The sequence below is a fragment of the Falco cherrug genome, chromosome 1 (genome assembly GCF_023634085.1).
Source record: "Falco cherrug isolate bFalChe1 chromosome 1, bFalChe1.pri, whole genome shotgun sequence".
In the NCBI taxonomy this organism is placed as follows: Eukaryota; Metazoa; Chordata; class Aves; order Falconiformes; family Falconidae; genus Falco; species Falco cherrug.
The window spans coordinates 112,564,434-112,586,647 of NC_073697.1; the positions used below are offsets into that span (position 1 = coordinate 112,564,434).

General features: G+C 38.6%; 3 protein-coding genes across 11 annotated transcripts in view; 2 read left to right on the forward strand and 1 right to left on the reverse strand.

The window, feature by feature from the left end:
- The window catches only part of NF1 (neurofibromin 1), a 103,697-nt gene that overhangs the window by 30,014 nt on the left and 51,469 nt on the right, over positions 1-22,214 (reverse strand). Inside the window, exon 37 of one of the 6 annotated variants that reach the window (XM_055721032.1) lies at positions 7,066-7,870. The exons of the other annotated variants lie outside the window; for them this stretch is intronic. Coding sequence (XP_055577007.1) covers positions 7,828-7,870 — 43 coding nt within the window. The 3' untranslated portion in view covers positions 7,066-7,827. Of the gene's footprint in view, positions 1-7,065; positions 7,871-22,214 lie in introns of those variants that run through there. 6 annotated transcript variants of the gene reach the window in all.
- On the forward strand, positions 869-9,498 carry EVI2A (ecotropic viral integration site 2A). 4 transcript variants are annotated; one of them, XM_055721082.1, is made up of 4 exons: positions 874-1,050; positions 1,882-1,992; positions 6,910-7,059; positions 8,152-9,498. In XM_055721082.1, exon 4 carries the CDS (start codon positions 8,183-8,185, stop codon positions 9,047-9,049), a length of 867 nt encoding a protein of 288 aa, XP_055577057.1. In that variant the 5' UTR covers positions 874-1,050; positions 1,882-1,992; positions 6,910-7,059; positions 8,152-8,182; the 3' UTR covers positions 9,050-9,498. The 4 variants fall into 4 exon arrangements, 3 of the variants coding, with proteins under 3 accessions (XP_027661975.1, XP_055577057.1, XP_014135918.1); XR_008733942.1 differs by lacking the exons at positions 6,910-7,059; positions 8,152-9,498 and adding an exon at positions 2,277-3,225 and having other exon boundaries at positions 869-1,050; XM_027806174.2 differs by lacking the exon at positions 6,910-7,059 and having other exon boundaries at positions 872-1,050.
- OMG (oligodendrocyte myelin glycoprotein) lies at positions 9,635-14,953 on the forward strand. The gene is made up of 2 exons (XM_014280442.3): positions 9,635-11,253; positions 11,993-14,953. The coding sequence occupies exon 2, from the start codon at positions 11,999-12,001 to the stop codon at positions 13,316-13,318; it is 1,320 nt and encodes a 439-aa protein (XP_014135917.2). The 5' UTR covers positions 9,635-11,253; positions 11,993-11,998; the 3' UTR covers positions 13,319-14,953.

Here is a 22,214-nt window from a genome sequence, read left to right on the forward strand (position 1 = left end):
GGGCAACAGTGCATCCATTGGATCAAAACTGGATTACATTAAAAGAGCTCAAAGTTTCTTTAAAAACAGAAGTGTAAGTCCCTCAATCTAACTTTTTGACATCCTTAGAGATTAAAATTTTATATATTTTTATATGTGGAAAACCACATTTATTTCAGAAGTCTAACAAAGACTACTTAAGCATCCACATACCGAGTTTTTCAAAGGGTCTCAAACTTATTTCATTTGCTGTATACTGCAGCACACTAATGCTAGGTGGAGCGTTTCTAAGAACGGTCAGTCCTCTGAGCAGTACAGAGAATTTGTCTACAAAATGACTCTTTCCAGAAAGACATTCGCATCACATCAATATTAGGAGCCTTTTGCTCTCATTTAATGTTTCCCTGGATTTTATGAGACTGGACAGTGCATCTGCCTAAACCAAGCCTCCAGAGTCAGCACAGCAGACACAATTCTACTAGGAAGAATTAATTAAAAATCAAACTCAACAGTAGCTGTGAACATCTATCTAAAGTACTTTTAAACAGTTATCACTGTTTCAAGCTAGCAGTAACTCGAGTCTTTCAAGGCAAACCAACAGGCTACGGAAAGAGCTAATGAATACTGTTAGAACATATGTAGTTTTAAGTGTACTGGGACACTGCTCTTGATAGCATCTTAGGTACACCACCTGTGTGCAGGGTAACTGAGGAGATGCATTTCATGAACACAGAACATTTGTCTGCCCAAGATGCTTCCCCCTCCGTGTTACTTCCTGTTGTTCTGAGAGCTAATCTGGGCAAGTTGGTGTTTTCCCCCCACAGCCTGTCATGGTATAGTTGTTACAAAAAGGAAGTGTGTCATCTCTGTGGTTTTAGTCCTCCACTTAGAGTAAACGACGTGTAATTTCAGTTACAGATTTGCTTAAAAAATACCAGCACTGTCTGAATCTGCTTGCTCTACGTTAATGGTCGTTTGCATCCTAAGAGCAAATACATACACAAAGAAATTTTATTGTTAAAGGACTAAATATCTGAAACGCCAATTTTCTTTTGACTACATCTTGACAAGGTAAGTACACGTTTTCCTTCTCCAATTTTAAAGCTCCGCTTCAAAGTTTCTTTGTGTAGAAAGTTATAAGCAGAAAGTATTTTTAAAGAAGTTCAAGTAACTAAAAAATAGTAACAATCTGTACAAGTATTATCTCCAGCTGAAACCGACATAACTGTATTTAGTAACGTTAAAGGTTATTCACCACTGGACTCCAAAGAACTAACAGTGGCAGTCATTGCTTAGCTCTGTTCTCCCAGGTACTGCAGCTCTCACTGGCTACTGACAGAAGACCCTGTCACTACCCAGGCACAAAGGGTTGAACTAAAAAGAAATAAACAGTTCCTTTCCTCTCATGATTTTAAGCAAAGCCTTTACAACATCAGTTTGTTTATTTTTAAGAAAAGCACGGCTGGTTTGGAACACTCCAATTGACACTGGATTTATTGTACTTTTGGAGGGAGCAGGCAGAAGGAGACTTGCAACTCCCAGACAGTGACATTAAACGTTGGGAGACTATCTGATAGGCAGATGTATCAGTTCTGCATGTCATGCAGAAACTTTATGAGGAACGTTGTTTTGGTGTTTGTTTTTTTAAAAAAAAAAAAAAATAAATAAAAGCTTTGCTGTTTTTGCTTTTTTTCCTTTTTAAAGTATGCTACAAGGCATCATCCAGGCAACCTCTACCATACAAAGATAAAAATTCTACTTGAGCTGTAGTCAATTACTAAGATGGTTTCTAGTTCAACCTTAAAAAGGATTCATCCCAGAAAGGATGCTTTTAATTTTATGTCATGGGTGAATGGTAAAGTAAAAGATACATATCTCTTTTGCTGCTCATTGTCATGTCAGGAAGGACCCCCCGCCCCAGCTCGCTGCCCAGTTACACCCCAGGCACACCAGTTCTTCCATTCTCCTGCAGGACTTAAGCAATTTGAAGTACTGCCACTGGGATTTTGCAAGGTAAGGCAAGTTCACCCCTCAGATTTTGGGGAGTGAGCATATTAAGTTCTTTGGCAGGCATGCTAACTTTTGAGTATGAAAAAAGTAAATGTTGTCTGCAATATTTCAAAATTACCTAATTTCACAAACATATAGATAAGCTTCGTTAACTTTAAAGTACTAGCTTCAAGAACAAATGTATTTCTAAAAATAGCACTGTTACTTTTGGTCATTCCCTTTAGTATTTATATTTGAACCAAACACAGCCTGTAATTTTCAGAGGAAACATTTTTTTCTGTTAACAGAGACGGGCGAAAGAGACAGTGGTTGGATGCTAAGCCTTGAACTCGCAACGTGTATCACACGTGCAAACTGGGTGAAACAGCAGCAGTGAAGTGGCTCATTGCTAGTTTCATTTGTCACTATTATTTTGAGGTTATTATCTTAGTATCAGACTGACCTAAAGATCAGTTTCCTGCCCTCCAGACAAATTCAATAGATGCAAATTTGAGCACTAAACAAATGTGAAACAGAACATTCTAATGGTGGTATCATTTGCATAATTATCTCAGGCATTTTAAAGAAAATGTCCCAATCTATAGCACGTTTGTGAGAAAAATTTGAGACTTATATCTGTGATAAACAGCCTTTTCTACAACAAAGCAGAAAAATTAGAGAAAAAAGATTTTTCTAGGCATTTATGAAATACCCCAGACAACTGTGCTAAGAAATACCAACAGTTAAAGTTAGTGCTGTCACTTACAGGAGCATTTTATACTGAAGTTTTTCACTTGGCCATCTTTACAAGCATAGCTACTTTCCCGACATTCAGGGGAATACAGGAAAGTAATAAGCAGTAATCTGTGAACTTCACATGGGTTTTCTCCTTTAAGTACGTAAAAGCAGAAGTGACGAACTTAAAAGCTGTAATGCAGCCAGCTTTAGAGAGGAGGAACTACCATAGAATCTGTCTCCACATCACTGAGTAGTTAGTAGGAAACACCTTCCTTTCTCTTTGCTTCATGTTCTTTTTAAATCTTCATGTATTTTCTGTAAACCTCAAACTGTCAGAAGCGCAAGGCAATTTACTCCTTCAGAATACCAAGTACTTGAACTCGTCCTACATCCACTAAAAATGAGGTCAAGTTACATATGCTTTTCCATCAGAAAGGCTGCTGCCTACTGCTCCCCGAGAAGTCCAATTCAAACCTCTAAGAATCAGCATTTGCTAAACTAATACCACAATTTGTGGTTTTGCAGGTGACAAAATAGGAAGATGAAGACAAAGAGACATAATAATCCACACTTCACCTTCCCTGTGGTGATAATCTTTTCTCTGTGTTTGCATGCAAGTGCAAACCATACCCACTATCCTTGGGCTATAAATGAAACCCAGAGTCCTGTCAGCCAAAACCTAAGCGGAAGCCATAACATCAAAAAAGCCAACACAAATTCTCCTCCGAGCCAGAATTTCAGCAGCAAAATGACTACCTCTGAAATGCAGACAAGCACCCTGCGATCCTTATCCTCCACAACAGCCCAAAATGCAGCATCTTCCTCTGCCAGAAGCACAGCGGCAGTTCCTGCCACCGGAGGACCTGGGAATACCAGCAAACCCAAGAGTACAATGACAAAAGAAACATGTGACTACAATAAGTCTCTCATACTAATTTGCTTCATTATAATAGCAGTACTTGTGCTTATTTGCACCTTCTTATTTCTGTCAACAGTCGTAATAGCAAACAAAATGTCGTATCTCAAAAAAACTCAGCAAGGGAAGCGTAGGCCCAGGAGCAATGGCGATATTCTGGCGACTAACAGCTTCTGGCCAACTGCAGCAGGGACGTGGCAGAGAATGCCGAAGGAGACAACTGGAACTGACTTGATAATGCAGGACCTAATATCAGGGAGAGATGCTGTGATCCAGAGGAAAACCAAAGATGAAACTACAGAGCAACTCACTAAAGAAATACATAATGAACAGGAAAAAAGACTATCGAAGTCACACAAACCCATCTTAACCAATTTTGTAGTTGAGATTTAATTCATACTCAGGTCAAAACTCATATTTTTACTTTTTACATCGTTAATATAAGGCTAAAACTTAGCTTTCAAGTAACAACATGAATTTTGACACAGAAAACCTAAATTCAGACCTTAGGGGGTTTTCTTTTATGATAGTGGGAATGCTGTAGCAACTTGTAGATCAAGAAGGGAGTAAGATTGTGCTGAATAGCTTTCTGCATACAGTGTCAAGACTGGTTTTACTCCTTTGACCAGAAATCATGGTGACAGGAGCTGAACGGGATAAAATGAAATTACAGAAGTCTGCCCATACTGAAAGGTCGTTAGTGGGGGAGAACAAAAAACAAAAAGGAAAGGACTGTTAGTCTAATAAATATCATTCCATAAGGTGCTACACAGGTATAACCAAGTTGCTTTTTTAACAAAAACTTATTTCAGTATCAACTTTGATGCAATTGCTGAATCAGGAACTAGTCCCTCTCTAAATGCTCTTTCAGGTTTTTCCATCTAGAACTTCTTAAACCAGCTTAATTGCTTTTGAACGAGATTGAGATATGTATCGTATTTATTGTGTTTTTATTTCGCATATGAATATATGAAGTTTGTATTACATGTCAGAGTACGAAAACAGTTTCAAATTTATTTCAAATAAACTAGCAACATCAGTTTTTAAATAACTTGTCTTATGTGATATTATTTTTCTAAGTCAAAATATTGCCAAAGATATATTACACACGGCATTTTGGAATATTACATTCCTGTAACATTTGCTGAAAGTCAAAGCTCCCTCTGATGACTAGCTGTGATTTCTTGCAGCATGGGAACACACTCCACTGTGTCTTAATATAACCAATTAGAACATGCCAAAAACTTCTTCAAAACTACCACAACTTTTAGTTTCTCAGAGAGACCTGATTTTCTCATGTTTCTGGGGTGATGTCTGTGTCCGGTCTCACTACAGCAGAGCTTTCTTATTTTAAGGAAGCATGAGCTTTTCACAGGCTACTTCTCCGGTTAAAGAAAATCTGTGGCACTATGGTTACGAGTGCTACACCTGCATAATGTCAAAGGTCTAAACACCCTCTGCATCTGTAATAAAAGTTTTTGATGCAAGTGATGGTTGTATGAATTTGAAAGAATCAGGACATAAGACTGAATTCCCATTTGCATTCCATTTCATCACCCATACACTTAGCTGAAAGGCAAGTAAAAAAGCAACAGAGAAGCAAGACAACAGCATCATGGAAGCCAAGAGAGCGCAAGATCTCAAAGAAATGCAACTGCCCATGTCAAAGGTAGTTTGTGCAGTACGGAAAACAAAGTTGGAAGGAGTTTGCAAGCTTACTCCAGAACTGGGAGTCATTAGAATATAAGATCACCGGAGATGGAAAATAAACCCCAACCAACAACAGGGCAAATTCCAATCAATCTGCCATAAACCACATATTTAGACCTTAGAGCTCAAAGGGAGGAGGTGCAACACAATACACAAGTGGAATGGGATTATGTCAGGCACTTGTAAAACATGAAGAGAAAAACCAAGAGAAGAATAAGGGCAAACTGTGACAGATCAGTGATGACAACCTAGTACTTAGCAGAGATGAACCGAGAACATCTCACACGGGTGACAGAGAGCTGAAGGGTAGGGTGGTTGGGGGAAGGTTACCTTCTCCTTCCCAAAAATGACCACAAGCACGGGAGGCAACAGCAGAGGTTGTGCAAGTACTAAAAAAAGAATCTGAAATAGCAAACATGAGAATCTAACCTGGTGTAAACCTGCTCACAGCTAGAAAGGTAGCAGAACTAAAACAGGAGAATGAATCTGTAAGAGCTAGCCACTCTGCATACAGGGCACGGCAAATTGTTAGCAGGCAGGCAGCAGATTAAAGGGGTAAACCAGCAGTGTCATGAAAAAAGCAGGCAAAAAAGGAAAGAATCATGACCATATCAGTGAAGGAAGGAAAAACAGGAAGAAAAAAGTACTGTCAATGAGATGGGAACCGTGGCAAAAGATAGGTGGAGACGATGGGGGTTGAAGAGAATGGGGATGAGATGAAGGAATCCACGCAAGAAACCAAGTTACAGTGTGAGTATGAGACCAGCATTTGTGTTTGATGCAGGAGCAGGGGGAGTCTGAAAGAGAACTAGTGCAATCAGAAGAGAGGCACAAAAAGAAAAGCAGGAGGAGATGAAGAAGCTGCAGAAGGTCTGGCAGTGGCTACTTGGCACTGTCAGGATACGCTTGCAAAATGCTGTGACAACCTATTTTGATGTGGGTTTTGTTGTGTTGGGTTTTTTCTTTTGCCAGGCAGCCTTTCTAGGCAAAAATGCTCACGGAAACAAAAGGAAATAGTCTGTGTTACACTAAATGGTATGGACAAAGGCAAACAGTGGGAAAACAGCTGCTCAGAGAGCACAGCCCTGAACAGTGGCAGCAGGTACAAAAGTTGTCCAGACAGAAAATTAACATAGAGAGTTGGGGTCTGGAGAAGGGTGAAATCTGTAGTTATCTGCCTATTATTTAATGCAACTACACAAATGAAGATGTGTAAGCAAGGCAGCATCCCGGGATCAGATAGCTCTTTATGACTCCCTGTAATGAACCGAAGGTTGCTTTTCCTGTAGTAATCATGACAGTGCACCAAACTCACAACTGAAATTAAACCAGTAAGATTCAAATCCCATTCAAACTTGCATAATTTTTGACTCACAGAGAGATAACTACAACTATTTTCAAAGATAGGCAAACAAGTATTTATGAATTTCTACATAATACACACATACCAGACAAAAGCCACAAACGTGTAAATATCTGAGTTTTATAAAAACAGAGCTGAAAAGTTTGCTCATAAGGCATGCAAACTCTTGAGATAAGGCTCTTAGTAATCTCCTCACTCTTGACATTTCCTGCAGCAAGTATTGGTACACTTCCTCTTTAGCTGCAGAAACCTACTTCAACATGAAATGAGCCATTTTAAGCTGCTTCACTTCAGCACACAGTCCGTCTTCCTAAGGCTTCAAATGAAAAAGGCAATGCGTGCTTGATCGAAGATAAATGTGCAGGTAAGAATCAACTCCAAGATGGAAAGGCTTACTACTTGTATTGTTCGGTTTGAAATGGAACTGCACTATGTACAGCACTGCATACGTCCTAAATTCAGGGCATATGCAAAGTTCTTATTGAATGTCTGTATCTTAGAAGTATTAGGGTTTCAAACACATGTTGTTTGATCTTGTTACTATGAACAATCATGAACTCCACATGTATGTATTATTTGACTATATTTTGGAAAGAGGGAGGCACAATAAAAATTAAATAGAATCATTTTTACCTATTATAAACCTTACAGTATTTAGATCATAACGTTGTCAAGGAGCACTCATTTACTACTCATATGTGTTTACACTGTTTCATCTGAAATTTAATTTTGCTTGTTTGTAAATCCACAAAGATTTATGCATATTAAAATGAGAACAACAAGAAATCTGTTCCATGCCAAAACCTTAACGCTATCTCTTCCATTACAAAAAGCGTTCCACATGCAGGATATTTATAAAAAGTGTAACATTAGAATGCCATTCCATTACAGCATCAGTATTTCGAAGCTTTTTAAAAAATTGTTATGCTCTACCTTTAACTGCTGAAGAGAGGCAAGAACAGGAAATACAAGTTTAAGAGAACTGTAAAGAGCCTTTTACTTAGGTCTTGGTTTACATGCCACAAAACAAGACACTTTCCTTTACTCATGACTATGCTGTTTGTCAATACTTCTGCGAGTGTTTCATATTTTGCTCCAGGTCCGTAACCATTTCTGTGATTGATACATGTTGTTATTCTGAAACACTGTTAGAACCTCTCTGCTGGTGCCTTTTTCTGATAAGGTGAAAAAAGATAATAATAATAAGATACATTCTCTTTAAAAAAGTCACTTAATTAGTGTGATCAATGATGTTGAAAATCTGCTTGTTATTTGTAAATTTAGCAACAAACCTGCTGATTATGCAAATGGAAACAGGCATGAAATTTTAAAAATTGGGTCTAATATTATTTTCACTACTACAGTATTAACATAAAATTGTCTGGTGTAAGTAAAGTGCAACAACACAACAAACACAGCTCTCAAGTTAATATGTTCTATTTCATTCCTGCTGCAGGAGAGGACATATTTAAAGAGGCTGGAGGAAAATGGCCAACAACAAAGTAATACTGGTTCTTGTCTATGGAGGAATCTGGAAATCACTTTCTACAGCAACATCTCAAAACACTTCCATGAATAAACAAAATGCATACACCAGTATCAGGAGTCCAGCAGAAGACAAAGCTCCTCTGTATCAACTGCAAGCAACTGGACCCAGTTTACACAAATCTGGAAAAGCACTGACAGTTACAACATCACCTCAGTTCCCCAAAGCACATGCAGAACCTAGCAATGGAAGCTGGATAGCAGCATTGATAATTGGCATCATTTTGATTAGTATGATAATGGCTATTATTATCATTCTTCTGTGGAAATGCTGCAAGAGGCCAGTTGTAGTTGATTCAAATTGGGCAGGTCGGTCTCCATTTGCAGATGGAGACACACCAGATGTCTTTACGGACTCTGACCAGGGTACCAAACGTTCATCAGTTTTATTTATGTTGCCTTGGAAATTGAAACAAGACACAAACTTCCATGACCATCCCACTGCATCGGAGAAACCACCCCAACCCACTACCATCAATGAAAACCGCCAGTTGTCTCCACCGGCCGAAGACTGCTCTGCAGCCACCGTTTCAGTTTCCAACAAGGATGCATCTCCAGCGCCCACCTCAGAAGCAGCAAGCTGTGCACGCAGCTCCTATCCTCCCGCAGCGGCCTTATCCGAATGCCTAGATCTGCCACCTCCGCCTGACTGGCTCAGGGAACCAACTGAGGGTCACAGTTCAGACCCCAGCAAGTACCAGGAATTTCACTCAGAAGCAGAGGAACAATTGCCGCCTCCACCTGAGTTACTCACTCAAGAGATTCAGGAGCCACTGCCCCAGCTGCCACAGCCAGAACACCCTTTGTAGGCTGCCAAGATTGATTTCCAGCATACTTCACATATTTCTTAAATGAAGTATTCAAGTAACTGAAAAAAAAAAAAGGAGAAGCTGATGCAGACCAGAACTGTGAGACCACAGTGCAGGCACTTCCCCAGCATTTCTTCACTTGACTTCAGCTTTCACAAAAGGGAACAACCTGCTTCCGCCTGAAGCAAATAATTGCAAAATACAGTATGGATTGAGCCCACTAGTTATCTGTAACTAGCAACTCCAGATTTTGGAGACCACAGAAAACAGTATCCACACCTTCATGTGCCAGTATATACCTACACGTAACACATGGACATGGAGCTTTCAAGAAACAGTACAGCTGTAGATGTTCTCAGGGCTACTAAAAATTGTTTGTTCTACTAGGCTGTGTAAGTGAATGCAATGAATTCAAGTTAATTTTAATAAAGCTTCCTAATTCAAAGATGTTTTGGTCACTTAAAGCACAACTGAATATTTGCTTAGATACAAAGCTTGAATTCTAAACCAAATCTAAATGCCTCGACATGCAGACTATCGTCATTTATACAAAAGCCCATTTTCTGCACAGGACTGGGCAACAACAGATTACAGGTATCAAACAAATCCTCCCAATAGCTGTCAGTTGTCCTTTACTAAGAGCAGTGAGACTTCCTTTAGATCAAATATTGCCAATAAGTTTACTGGTGTAAAATCTCCGCTCACTTTTGTCTGGTAAAGCAGAGAACAGTGCGAGTAAATGGTTAACAGAGTGGTCACTAAAAAGCTGAAATGGCTCCAAACACTTGAAGAACAAGTACAAAAAGGCTTTCTTTTACCTAGATACTTTGGATTTTTATGGATAGAACAGTTTGTAGAACACCCTTGCAAATGACTGACAGAATTAGTTGCCTGCATTCACTAATTTCTACCTCTGAAGCAGTAGTTTCAGAATGCACTCAATATTATTAATATAAACTTAAAAACATTAAATTAATGGATGCTACATTCCTTTTAAGTCAAGGTGCCTAAGTGTTTTACATATTCCTTTCTGGACCCAGAGTACAAGCAAAACTTTCTGTCCTGTCTAGAACCATGCACCTTGGTAAGCTAACTTCTTGGTGGGAAGTAGGAGGGTGGTCTCAGAGGTAAATTAACTTTTTTTTTTTTAAACCAGTACTGAAGGTTTGGATTTCTAGAAAGAAGCTGCTAGATGCTGAAGCTAGCTTTCCATGGCATCTCCGGAAAACGTCAAAGAGTTTGTAGTTTTGAGTTTGCCTGGGGAGGGAATATGTTTCTGGATGTTGCAGAGAGCATGTGTTTGCACAATAAACTTAAAATTCTTTAAATTACCATTAAAAATTAAAGTCATGCATTATGCAAATGCAATTCTAGGCTGCTGTGCATACAATGGACGCACGAAGAGATTTTTACAATTTTTTCTTACTGTTTATATGAGCAATATGACTGTGTATGCCTGAAGAATAGCATTCCAATTACACAAAGATTGTTTTAAGGCTTGTTGCATATGCTACATTAAAATTGACAGTATTATAAACTATATCCACTCTTACCATATTGTTTTAAGAAATTCAGATAAAGATTTCCTACAGAAAACTGTAAAACCCTGCAAGCTGAGCTATATTACACCTGACAATATAGTGATAGCCTGATCTGAGGAGTAGAAAACTGAGCAATTCAAAAATATGAAAGGCTATTCTGGCAGTGTAGCTTAATAAAGCTTAAGATTGGAAGCCTAAATTAACATTAACCTGTATTACAGGAGAAGTTAGTTGAAGATAAAAAAGGAACACAACAGACTTTTTAAATAGGAACATTCAAATGGAATCATAGCTCAGGCTAAAACAGCCTACAGGAATTTCACTCAGTACTGTTTACGTAGACAATCTTAGATGTTTTGAGGCACTGACAGAGCATAAAATACAGAGATGAAGTTGTTAACTAACTCAAATTATAAAAACCAACAATTTTATTGAATATGCTCGCTTTGCAATAAATTTGAGTCAGCACCAACGACAGCTCTGCAGTCCTCCAATGTAGTGCAGATCAGGTGGTTGCAGAGCCCCAGCTAGCAGCAATACGATGCAGCTGAAGAGGCAAGCACAATCCACAGACAGCAACTGTAGCTACTCTCTAGAACAGGACGACCTCTAAGCTTAAATCTTTCACAGAAATGATGTGCTGATATTGCAGAAGAGATTAAGGTAAGTTTGTGTTTTTTGTTTTTAACCACAAAAACAGACTACAAATTTAGAGACAGAAATAAGAACAAAATTATTAGTTGATGACAGATGCTTGCACCAGAAATTTGCTGCAGTGTCAGAGATTTCTTACTAACATTAATTCAGCTTCCAAACATGTGTTACCAGCTCTGAGAATGTAATTAACACTATAAGATGGAAAAATAATAACGTAGATGCTAGCATGAATGTGGAATTTATGTTTCAAACTAAATTCCTATCAATTTAAGATGTTTTTTAACCAATTCTACTTAAGCAAATAGCATGCATGTATGGGGGGGACTGCTACATTACTGCAGAGATTTGTAAAGCAGATCCAGTTGACAGCCATTTTTTCATCCTGTATAAAAGAACACATTATTCCAAACATAATATAGGCTTGAAATCACTAAAAACAAGAAGCAGACATTGTATAACATTTGGAAGAGACTTGCATTTTCGGAAGAAAGCCCTCATTTGAGCTTGAGGGGGAAAGGGAGATGAAAAAACAAGTCTCATTCTGCCAGACAACATGACAGTCGATGAAGGGATGCTTTGTAAAGTCTCTCTTGAACAATTCTAAAAAGGACCATGCCACAAAGGGGTTTATTGATATTTTTACTTAATTTCTCCTGCAAACAGTCATTGCAAAGACAACCCTTATAGAGAAATAAAATATATTACATGGATTTAAAGGGTGTCGTTTTGGTGTATTTATTTTCAGGCAAAAATGGAATACCAGATATTGAATACATCTACCTGTCTGCTGGTCCTTCTGTTTTTCATACCCACTGTTCTGGGTATCTGTCCTCCTAACTGTACATGCTCAGGAAACGACAGGAATGTGGACTGTTCAGGCAGAAACTTAACTGTACTGCCACATGGACTTCAAGACAACATTACATATTTAAATCTGTCCTTTAACCAGTTTGTAGATCTTGATCACCAGTTAACGAAATTCACCAATCTGAGGACCCTTGATATTTCAAATAATTGGCTCAAGAATGTTCCTGCTCACCTGCCCAAGTCCTTATGGGAATTATACGCCATAAACAACAACATTAAAGTTCTTCAGAAACTTGATACAGCTTACCAGTGGAATCTTAAAGTGCTCGATGTTTCCAGGAATATGGTGGAAAGAGCTGTTCTGATCAATAACACACTGAGCAGTCTGAAGTTTCTCAACCTCAGCAGCAACAAGCTTTGGACAGTTCCAACCAATATGCCCTATAACATAGAGACGGTGGATCTATCCAATAATTTCTTGTCCCAGATACTTCCAGGAACACTGGTGAGACTACAACACCTTACAAGCCTCTACCTGCACAACAACAAGTTCACATACATTCCCGACAAAGCTTTTGACCAGCTGTTTCAGCTGCAAGTAGTAACACTATATAACAACCCATGGTCCTGCAGCGATAAACAAAACATCCCTTATTTGCTTAAATGGGTGCAGGGAACAGCTGCCAACGTTATAGGGGCTCCCTGTGCTAACCAGTCTGTGCTCTGGATGAGTGCCACCCCATCTCCAGTGGCTCCCACAGCTATGGACTCCAGCCTCATGATTAAAGGAATGAAGGCAGCAGACAAGGCTGCTCCTCCAGTGGCAACTGATCCAACCACAATGACAAAGATGCATGAACAATTTAAAGCTAAGGAAGTTACCACCTTGGCAACCTTAAGCCAAACCCTGCTGTTTACAAGCACGGACCGACCACTACTCCTCTACCCAGAAGATCTAACAACTCGGAAGGTCAGCTCTCAAGAAGCAGCAGCCACACACACAATCTACATCAAAGATTCAACCGAGCTGAACTCAAGCCTGACTCGTTCAACAGGACCAGCCACCACTCCTATGACTTTAAGTATCACCAGTGGAATGCCAACAAACTACTCCAAAATGCCTCAAAGCACAACTGCTACCTTAAGGAAAGAGGAGTCCACCACAAATACTCTGAATACTCACGTGCCCTCCGAAGCAAGTACCTGTGAGATGTATTTGTTTTATGTTGTAATGCTTAATGCAGTGGCAGTGTTTATTGGCTAAGGGCTTGTATCTCGTGAAAACTACTGAGTTTATTCCTGTGATACATAGCTGGAGTGACGACAGCCAGTTGAAATAATGAATAAAAGTACAAGAAATGCAAAGTTCTGACTCTGATCTAAAGAAAATAACAATTCTTTAATTAAAGAAGTGCACACTAATGTCTTGATACTAAGCTGCTACTTATTTTAATATGTCTTAATTGAGTAAAACTAACCTATGATTTTGTTTTTAAAAATGTGCTTATTTTGTATTTAAATTTTTAATTTTACTTGCACAGAATAAAACATCAGGATTTTAAGTACTGATTTTATGTATGATTTTGTCATTAAATAACTGGAAAAAATAGAAGGCCTGTATCATATCTGCATTGTCTTGCTTGACTTGCCAGTGAGCAATTCTTGTAATATAGCAGCACAGATTCTTTGTAAGTTACGACGACATGCAAAAGGAAGGGGAAAAATAAAGGCACTAAACCTAGCTGTTTCACTAATCAGAAGTTATTCCTGAGAAAAATCGCTAGCATGTGTATCTATGTTTGCTTCATATGTATTAGGATATTTTAAATATGAAGAACAACAGCTTTGAATTTAGGAATACTATGACAATGCCATGATGTCTACTAAGAGGGTGTAAACTGAGAAGGCAACATGGTCTAACTTCAGCATGGGAAAAGGGGTAGGGGCTGATATCTCTTTTTGCTCTGTCTTGACTTAAGAGACTGCAGGCAAGTTCTTTCTCACTATCCATATTAAAAAAAAAATAAAAAATTATCAAATTAGAGGAAAACACAAGATGTTCAATGCCATGGCACTCTCCAACAAGAAGTTATCTACATAAATTAATGAAATGGAACTCCTTAACTTTATTTCAAGTGACATCCAAAAATCCAAAATGTTAATATATTATGCTTAAGAGAATATTTCTAATCAGCCAGTATATATCAAACTACTACGTTCTGACCAGTAAAATGAAGTGTCAGCCAATTTCTAATACAAGTTATGTAACAAATCAATTAAACAATTAGTTATCAAGCTGTCACTGAAACAATCCTTGAATCTTGTTATTTAAAAAAACACACTCAGTCCATGGCATTGAACACACCCAAATCTTGCTTTATAAGGGTGAGCATGAATGCTATTCTCCTTGACATCTGCACCATCAGTGAGTAGAAATAGTTGCACGCATGGTTCTGTCCACTCTAGGAAAATAATTTAAATTATATGGCAAAGGTACTTGATATACTACAGATGAAGTTTTGCAAACAGCATGAAATGAAAACTGAAGAACAAGTTAACTGAAAAAAAGTATTATTCACTTAGTATTACAAATCTTTATACAAAGTTTTCCATTCATTTCAGGCCATTTAATTTCCAGTTATTGTAGCATGAAGGTGCTGCAAAACCCAGAAAACCTCACTACTGAGACTGGAGTCCTCTACCTATTTCTCCTAGGTGTCAATGAGGGCTGTAGACCATTTACAACCACTGGTATCGGAGAAGTCACAACTTTCCAATTGTGAACAGTATTTCTATAACCAGGAATGTGTTTTAATTTCTAACAGTGAATGTTACACAATGAATTTGTACAGTTATTTCATTGGCATTTAAGTAAAAATAAAGTTACGTTTGTACTGAACTGAATTAGTGACACTGCTTCTTTTCAAATAAGCATAGTAGTATCACTGAATAGATTATTATTATACAAACCCATTTCAAGCAGACATTTGGCTCAATCTTCATGTCTTATGGGGGAAAATTATTGTTAAATCAAATTATATTTTTTTTGACACTGATGTATTCCTAATATCATTTATCAATAATCTGATGAGACAATAGTAACATAGGGTCTACCTTTCCCCTTCCTACCCTTTAGAACTTGCAAACACCTAAGGAGTAACTCTGTATGCTAGAAAAAGGTGGTTCTTCCTCCCTCTCAAAAAAAGACTCCCCATGTCTAATAGGACAGAAAACTTTTAAAAAAACCCAACCTCAAAGGCAAACATTTCATACACATTTCAAGCAGACAAGAACTAGTTATCCAAGTCAAAGTTTAGACTACCTAGATCACAAGCAGTATGTACCTGGTACCTTCAGTGGCCAGCAGAAATGCCCCATTATTTAAAGCAGCTTAGCTTGCAAGGCAGGACATAGATCACAAAATGAGATGGTATGACTAAACTGCCTTGAGTTGAGGAAATTACACAAAATACTACACGTGCCTTTGCTGAGCAATTCCACACAGGATGTCAAATGCTACTGCATGCAACACACCTACACGGAATCAACCTCAAATGCTCAGAGAATGTTTTACCTGTAATGAGACTATTCAGTGAACACCAAGTCTATAAAAAATACTGTTTTCCAGAAGTTGTTTGGGGCAAATTGCAAATCCCCATACTGAATGACTTGCTACCCAGACTTCAAAGTCTTAAGCATGCCAGTAAAAGCCTGGAAGTGGAAATGGGCTTGTGGGCTTTTCTGAATACAGGTACAGGACTGGGAAGATAGGATACAAAAAACCTGCAGATGGTCATGGAAGTAAGATGGCACTCCCAAGTCCTAGGGCTATGCTCCCTACCCAAACTTTGCCTGTGGTAGGTGCAAACAAGAGGGCTTCTTACTCTGACTGCTTTCAATAAAGCAGACTGAAATTTAGGTTTCCCTGTATTTTTCTGGAATACAAATGAGTTGATAACAGAGCAGCGAGTAGGCAGGCAAATGTAGGAGTCGTGCACTTGTTGCTTGGCAACAGTGCAGCCAAATTGAAATAAAACCGATGCGCATGGATGCAAACACAACAGCATCAGTTGGTGTTGTTTTAAACACGCTGGTCATTCAGTCCATGATAAATACAAAATAATCTCTTCTCAATGAAATTTTTTCCTAAATAACAATTTAGCATTTCAGGACAATATTCAAAATACCCAAAAAACAGCCAGCACTCCTTGTAAAAGCAATATGGTTCCATTTTAACATTGCTGTAGTGATAGCTGCGGTCTGAAGCAGTAACTCAGAGGTTTGTATTCCTATTAATTAGTATGAGATCAGCTTTAAAACTTAATGTCAGTACTTCAGGATCAATATTTATTGATCATCTTAGTAACAGCGCAAGGATTAAAAACAGAGGCACTGGCTTCAGAAGCCAAGTTGTTGCCCAGGAAACAAAATGTGAAGGAAAATGACAGAAGGAATTAAGTTTCACAGCACAAGAAGGATATAAACTGATCCAGATATATCAGTAAAATGACTCAACAATGCCCTAGCAACAAGATCTCAAACTACCAAAAAAAACCCCAACCCACCCCAAAAAACCCATAGCCTGCTGCAAGCCCTCACACATCCTGGCAGTCTTGCCACATTTCACACTTTAAGAAACAACATCTAGCTCAGAGCCACAGACAAACACCCCAAACAAGCACCACTTAGCCACATCCCTATCAGTAGAAAAGATGTCAGAACACCATTCCAGAGCAAAGCTCCACCTGCTAGGTTTGAAAAGGCAGCCTGATGGACAAAAACTGAAGAATTACATAACTGCTGAAGAGAAACCACACAATAAAAAGGGAAGTAAAGGCAAGCAATATTCAACCTAGCAGCAAGGCTTATGTCAAAGTGTAACAATATCTTCATTAAGCATCCTGTACCTGGATAAAAACCATACAGAAATCTGCTCCTTACCACCCCTTTACGCAATGCAGGAATGTGTATCTGAGTTGTACTGTGATCACTACAGTTCAGCAGTGATTTTTCATCTTCCTCTCAGGAACTGAGGTTTGTGTTCATTCTGGAACTGGAACACAGTTTATAAAGCTAATTTATTGAAGACAACTTCGCAGATTATTAAACTGCCAGGTAACGCGGTCAATTATTAAAACTTGAGAATCTACAGTCTGTACAGTTCATCATCACAAAACTCGGGAAATCACCTCCGCTCTTGTAAGACTGAAGAACAGTAGATCTGCAAAAAGTCTGAAGCCATTCTGCAGCTCATTTGTATTTGTAGTCTCTTTTGACCCCAAAAGCGCAATTTAAGAGCAGGCAGTTTGCTGACTTTGGAACCCACCAGCTGGGTGGGGTGCACAGATCACAGAGCAGCGTCAGCAGAACACCACGCACGCTTTCACAAACACTTGCCTCCAAGTATCTTTCAGGTGGCCAGTTATTAGAGGATTTACTTCCACTGTTGTCTGATGTTCAATCTTCATTTTTAGTCATCCACTCCCTTATGCTGAATTCAACAATCCTTAAGCATCAGTTACTAAATAAAAGGTCACAGCTACCCATACTGCTTTGCCAAACAAAACAATTTAAAATGCAGTTGCACACAGAAGAAGCATTTTAACGTTTCATAGTGGCGCAACCAGAACCACATACATATTAGTGAGATACACAAAACTAAAGAGCTCCCATTCTCCAAGTCTTACGCTGTCTGAACAGCTACTAGTTAAGAGAAGAAGGTTCAGAAAGATGAAAATTACATAACTCATTTTGGGCAAGCAAGACGATGAAATACTTATCTATCACTTTTTTATAAAGTCATGTAATCTCAGTGTGTGATCAGCTACTAGTAAGCTGATAATTAAAAACTACTTTGCAGTGGTTTCTATTTAATGTTCTCCTTTTCCAATTTTCACATGTATTCTCTCAATTGGCAAATTCTCTTGCGGACGTGTTTCACAGCCAGATTTCAAATATACATCCATAGCAGGACAACACTCTGATTACTATAGTTACAGCCAGTAGCTACTGACACGACAAACAAGTGGCATCCTTCTTTATTGTTTAGCTTTATTAGGGCCCATTACTGGCTTGTCCAGACTTGGAAAAATTTACTCTCAAACATCTGTGTACAGTCACCCACTGAGCTGGCACCTTTTCCCGAGAAATATCACATACCCAAATCACAATCAGTATTTAACAATGCTAATGATCACATACCTTCTCAGATAAGGAAGCAAGCAGAAAAAGCTGAATTATTTGCAAGTAAAAGGCATAAGGTATCAGTCATAAAATCTCAGAGTTCTCATCAACAGCCATTAAACATAATTATGAAAAGCAGATTCACCTGCACTTGATTAGATGTTCTGCGGAGTTCAGCCCCACAATGAACAGATATTATCACTGTTCTTTTGGCTTACAGTATGCTTCACTCATGGCAAGCAGTAGATACACTGAAAAGTGAATGATACTGTATCCTATTTCTATGGCAGATTATATATTATTGTAAACATGTCACCAGCTTCATATGGATTCTTGGATATGTATGATCAAGTTCCAGAGTGCCTAATCAATTCCTCAGCCCTTCTGCCAATATCAGTGTTTGATTGTGTGAGAATTATCTATTTCCTAACCATATGTAGTCCCAAAAAATACATATAGCTATCTTCCACAGATATTATATGTTAACTTTAATCTATCTCATTCTCAGTAAACAAGACAGAATTTTGAGCAACTACTTAAGGCTTAAGCTCTCTTCCACCTCCTTTTTCAGGTACTCTGCTGCACAGATGGAAAGCACACAGTGCTGAAGGGACAGGATGACTCTCTATGGACACCACCTCTCCAAAAGGCTGTATAAACACGCACCAGTACTTGCTCTCTTTCTACTCACCAACATTCTAATAGCACACTTAAAATACCACTGCATCTTGGACCAGCTAACAGTAGAATATCGAAGTTTTAAATACTGAAATAAGCACACAATAACCACTAGCATTTTCATTATGACAGATTTTATATATAAACAGTTTGTAGGCCCCAGCTCAAAATACTGAGGTAGTTTGTAGCATTTAAACAACAACATTTTTTGCTGAGATCGCTTCCACATGAACTCATTAGTAAGTCATAACCTCTATACCTGCTAACATCCTCACAGATACCACGCTGCTATTAAGTTAGCCAGCTAAGGATAATTTTATTTTGATGCTTTTCAGAAAAGGGTGGGTACCTGATCTAGGCCTAGAACACGTTGCACACTTTTGTATCAATTTACTTCCAGAAATTCATTCTTTACAGATGAAATAAGCATTTCTTGCTCCACAAATGAAGAAAACACTGCATGTCAAGTCTTCACAGAATACATAAGGATGCCTTGGGTCACTGCCAGACACAGTAAACCTTTTAAAGATGGGTTATCATTCTTGGCATTTGTACACCTAATTTCTTGTCTAAACAGGGCAGGATTACCAATGCAGGCATTTTATTCTACTTGACATGAAATAAGATGGTGTCTAATGGGGGAAAAAAATGGAGGAGAAAAAACATTGCAAGTGAACACAGAATTTTTTAAAGAGGATTCACAAGACTACCTCTTCTTCTAATTTTGAGTATGGAAAGGGCTTAAACATCTGGGACCTTGCTTAAAATTAATAAAAAAGGGAATAAAGCGCACAGGCTTCCCCAGGGGATACCCCTTTCTGCCAGCCAGCCCTGCAGGCTCCTCAACGGGTAGCTCCATTCCAAGCAGGAGCACATGCGTGTGCCTCTGATCACACTGCCCTCCCCCAGCCCAACCACAGCAAAATCCTCCTTTACAGGAGCTGTGGCACCTTCGATGCTGAACACCTTTTGCGTAGAGCATCTGAAGTCCACTTTAGCACAGACGCTTCAAATAATCCTCTCCCATAAGGCTTCCCAGCGCTGCTGTCTGAGGGGTTTACAAAGGCAATCAATCCAGACCAGAGTGCAAAACACCAGTTTACTGCTGAAGGGAACTAGTCAGCATCCCTTTTCTCATTAAACTGCAACTAAATCCTTCTGCTGAGCCTGCAAAAGATACCCCACTTACTGAAGCAGACACTGAAATACCATCCTCCTACCCACATCAGGCTATCCAGCATTCCAGGTTCCCTTCAAATAGCCACTTGTGTCTACTACACACCCCACTGAAGAAAGGGAGAAGGCAGCTCATTTAAACAGGCTCACTTACGCTAAAATTAACTACACAGGGATACAACAGCACTTATTAATGTGTTAGTATTTTTGCTGTTGTATGTTCAGATTAACTCATGACAGATGCGAGGGGAAAACCACAATCCCATTTGCCTTAGAAAAGGATGAGGTGTCTTACAAAGTTGAAGTATTCCTGAAAGCATGTATTCTACCTCTTTTTTTAATCTTAAAGAGAATGAGGGGAAGAAGGGAAACAAAGGTGGCAGCGGGCAGATAAAATGACTCCAGGTGATCAAATTTACAGCAGTCTGACAAGCTTTCACCCTTACTCCATTACAACAGCAAATGAGCACAAATGGGAAAAAACGGAGTTTCCAAAAATCCATTTTTATTCCTGAATTTTCACGATCAGTCTTTTTTCAGGACAGCAATACAACTAGTTTAGAAGGGGTCTGAGCATAATACATTATATATTCTTCAAAAAATCAACTGACATTCAACTGCATAAAGTTGTCGTCTAAAACAATCAGCATGCTTTTTAAAAAACATTTAAGCTGATACATGCTGTCCATGAGTATGCATCCTTTTTTAAACCCATGCAGAAATCAACTTCATCAAAAATTATTCTCTAAGGGTATGCAATTTTAAGTGTTCACCATGAGTTAGTCCCCTACACAATACAGCATTTAAAAATGTGCCCTTGGTTAAACTTTTGAAACTTTGTGTACAGATTTAGTGCCAGGAATGTCTAAGAAAAACTGAACTTACAAACAAATGAAAGACAGGCAAACTAATTTCAGTTTCAGCACTGTATACACTCACTTTACCATCAACTCCGTATTCCCTTTGAATCTTAAAGGCACCACTCAAGCTTTTTCTACTGCCTAGCATAAATGCAATGCTCAAACTTAAGATTCAATAAATCTATTACTCGTACAGAATTACACAGAACATTCAGATACCCCAGCAGTCACTCTGCCAGTCACATGCTGTTCAATGTATCTCAAAAGCAGAAAACAGCATTAGATGCAGGCTATGCAGACACATTTCACTGAACACAAAATTGTTTTGGTTTTGTTTCAAGAGCTATCGCAAATATTTCAGAAGGAAAATTTCCAGAAGCCATCCCTCTTCTCAACCATTTTGTTATAAAATGTGAAAGATACGTACAAGTAAACTAATTTAATATTAGTTAATTACTGTTAGATACTTATCTGGCCACATATATTGCAAACAAGCTTCATGCAAGATTTTATAAAGGCACACTTCAGCCAACACAGTAGGCTCAAAGGCGACTCAGAGACCTTGAAGAGGGCAGAGTAACGCTGTACAGCTTTTGAAGACAGAAAATTAGGACAGAAGTGGCACTACTCATCTTGTTTTCTTCCACTCCATTCAAAGAGTCAAGGGTGTGGAAAATGCAGAAAAGGGCTGAAGAGAAGGGAAGGCAATTTCCCAAGTAAAAGGGAAGGGAAGCTACAGGCTGGCTTAGATAAATGTTCTCTCATAGAGATTCTATTTCAGAGCTATAAATCACTGGAAAAAAGTTCAGATAAATTTTGTTCTCTTACCTACTTCTATGTAATGAGACTTTGTGTTATTTAGTATTCCTTTGACTAGTGTGAGCTTACCAATTCAAAGAACTGACAAAAAGCATGGGCACTTTGCTCTCATTCACACAAATGCTATTTCCAAATGCTACCAGCCATACTATGCTTTCTTTTCTCTTCCATCTTTGGACCGCCATACACAAGTAGTCTAACACCTAGCAGCAAAGCAAGCATTTGAGGTCTTTCACAGCAACAAAATTTAAGAGAATGTGTTTTCTCCCTACATTACCAGCTTGAAAGAAAGTGTTTTGTGTTTATTTTTTTTAAAAAGCATGAAAAAAACTCTTTGGCATGTCTGTACAAAATTCCAGAAGAAGGAACAGTTTTGAAATTTATTTTACCTTCCACATTGATATTGAACAGAAGCTTTGTTTGTTTGTTGCTCTGAAAATCTAA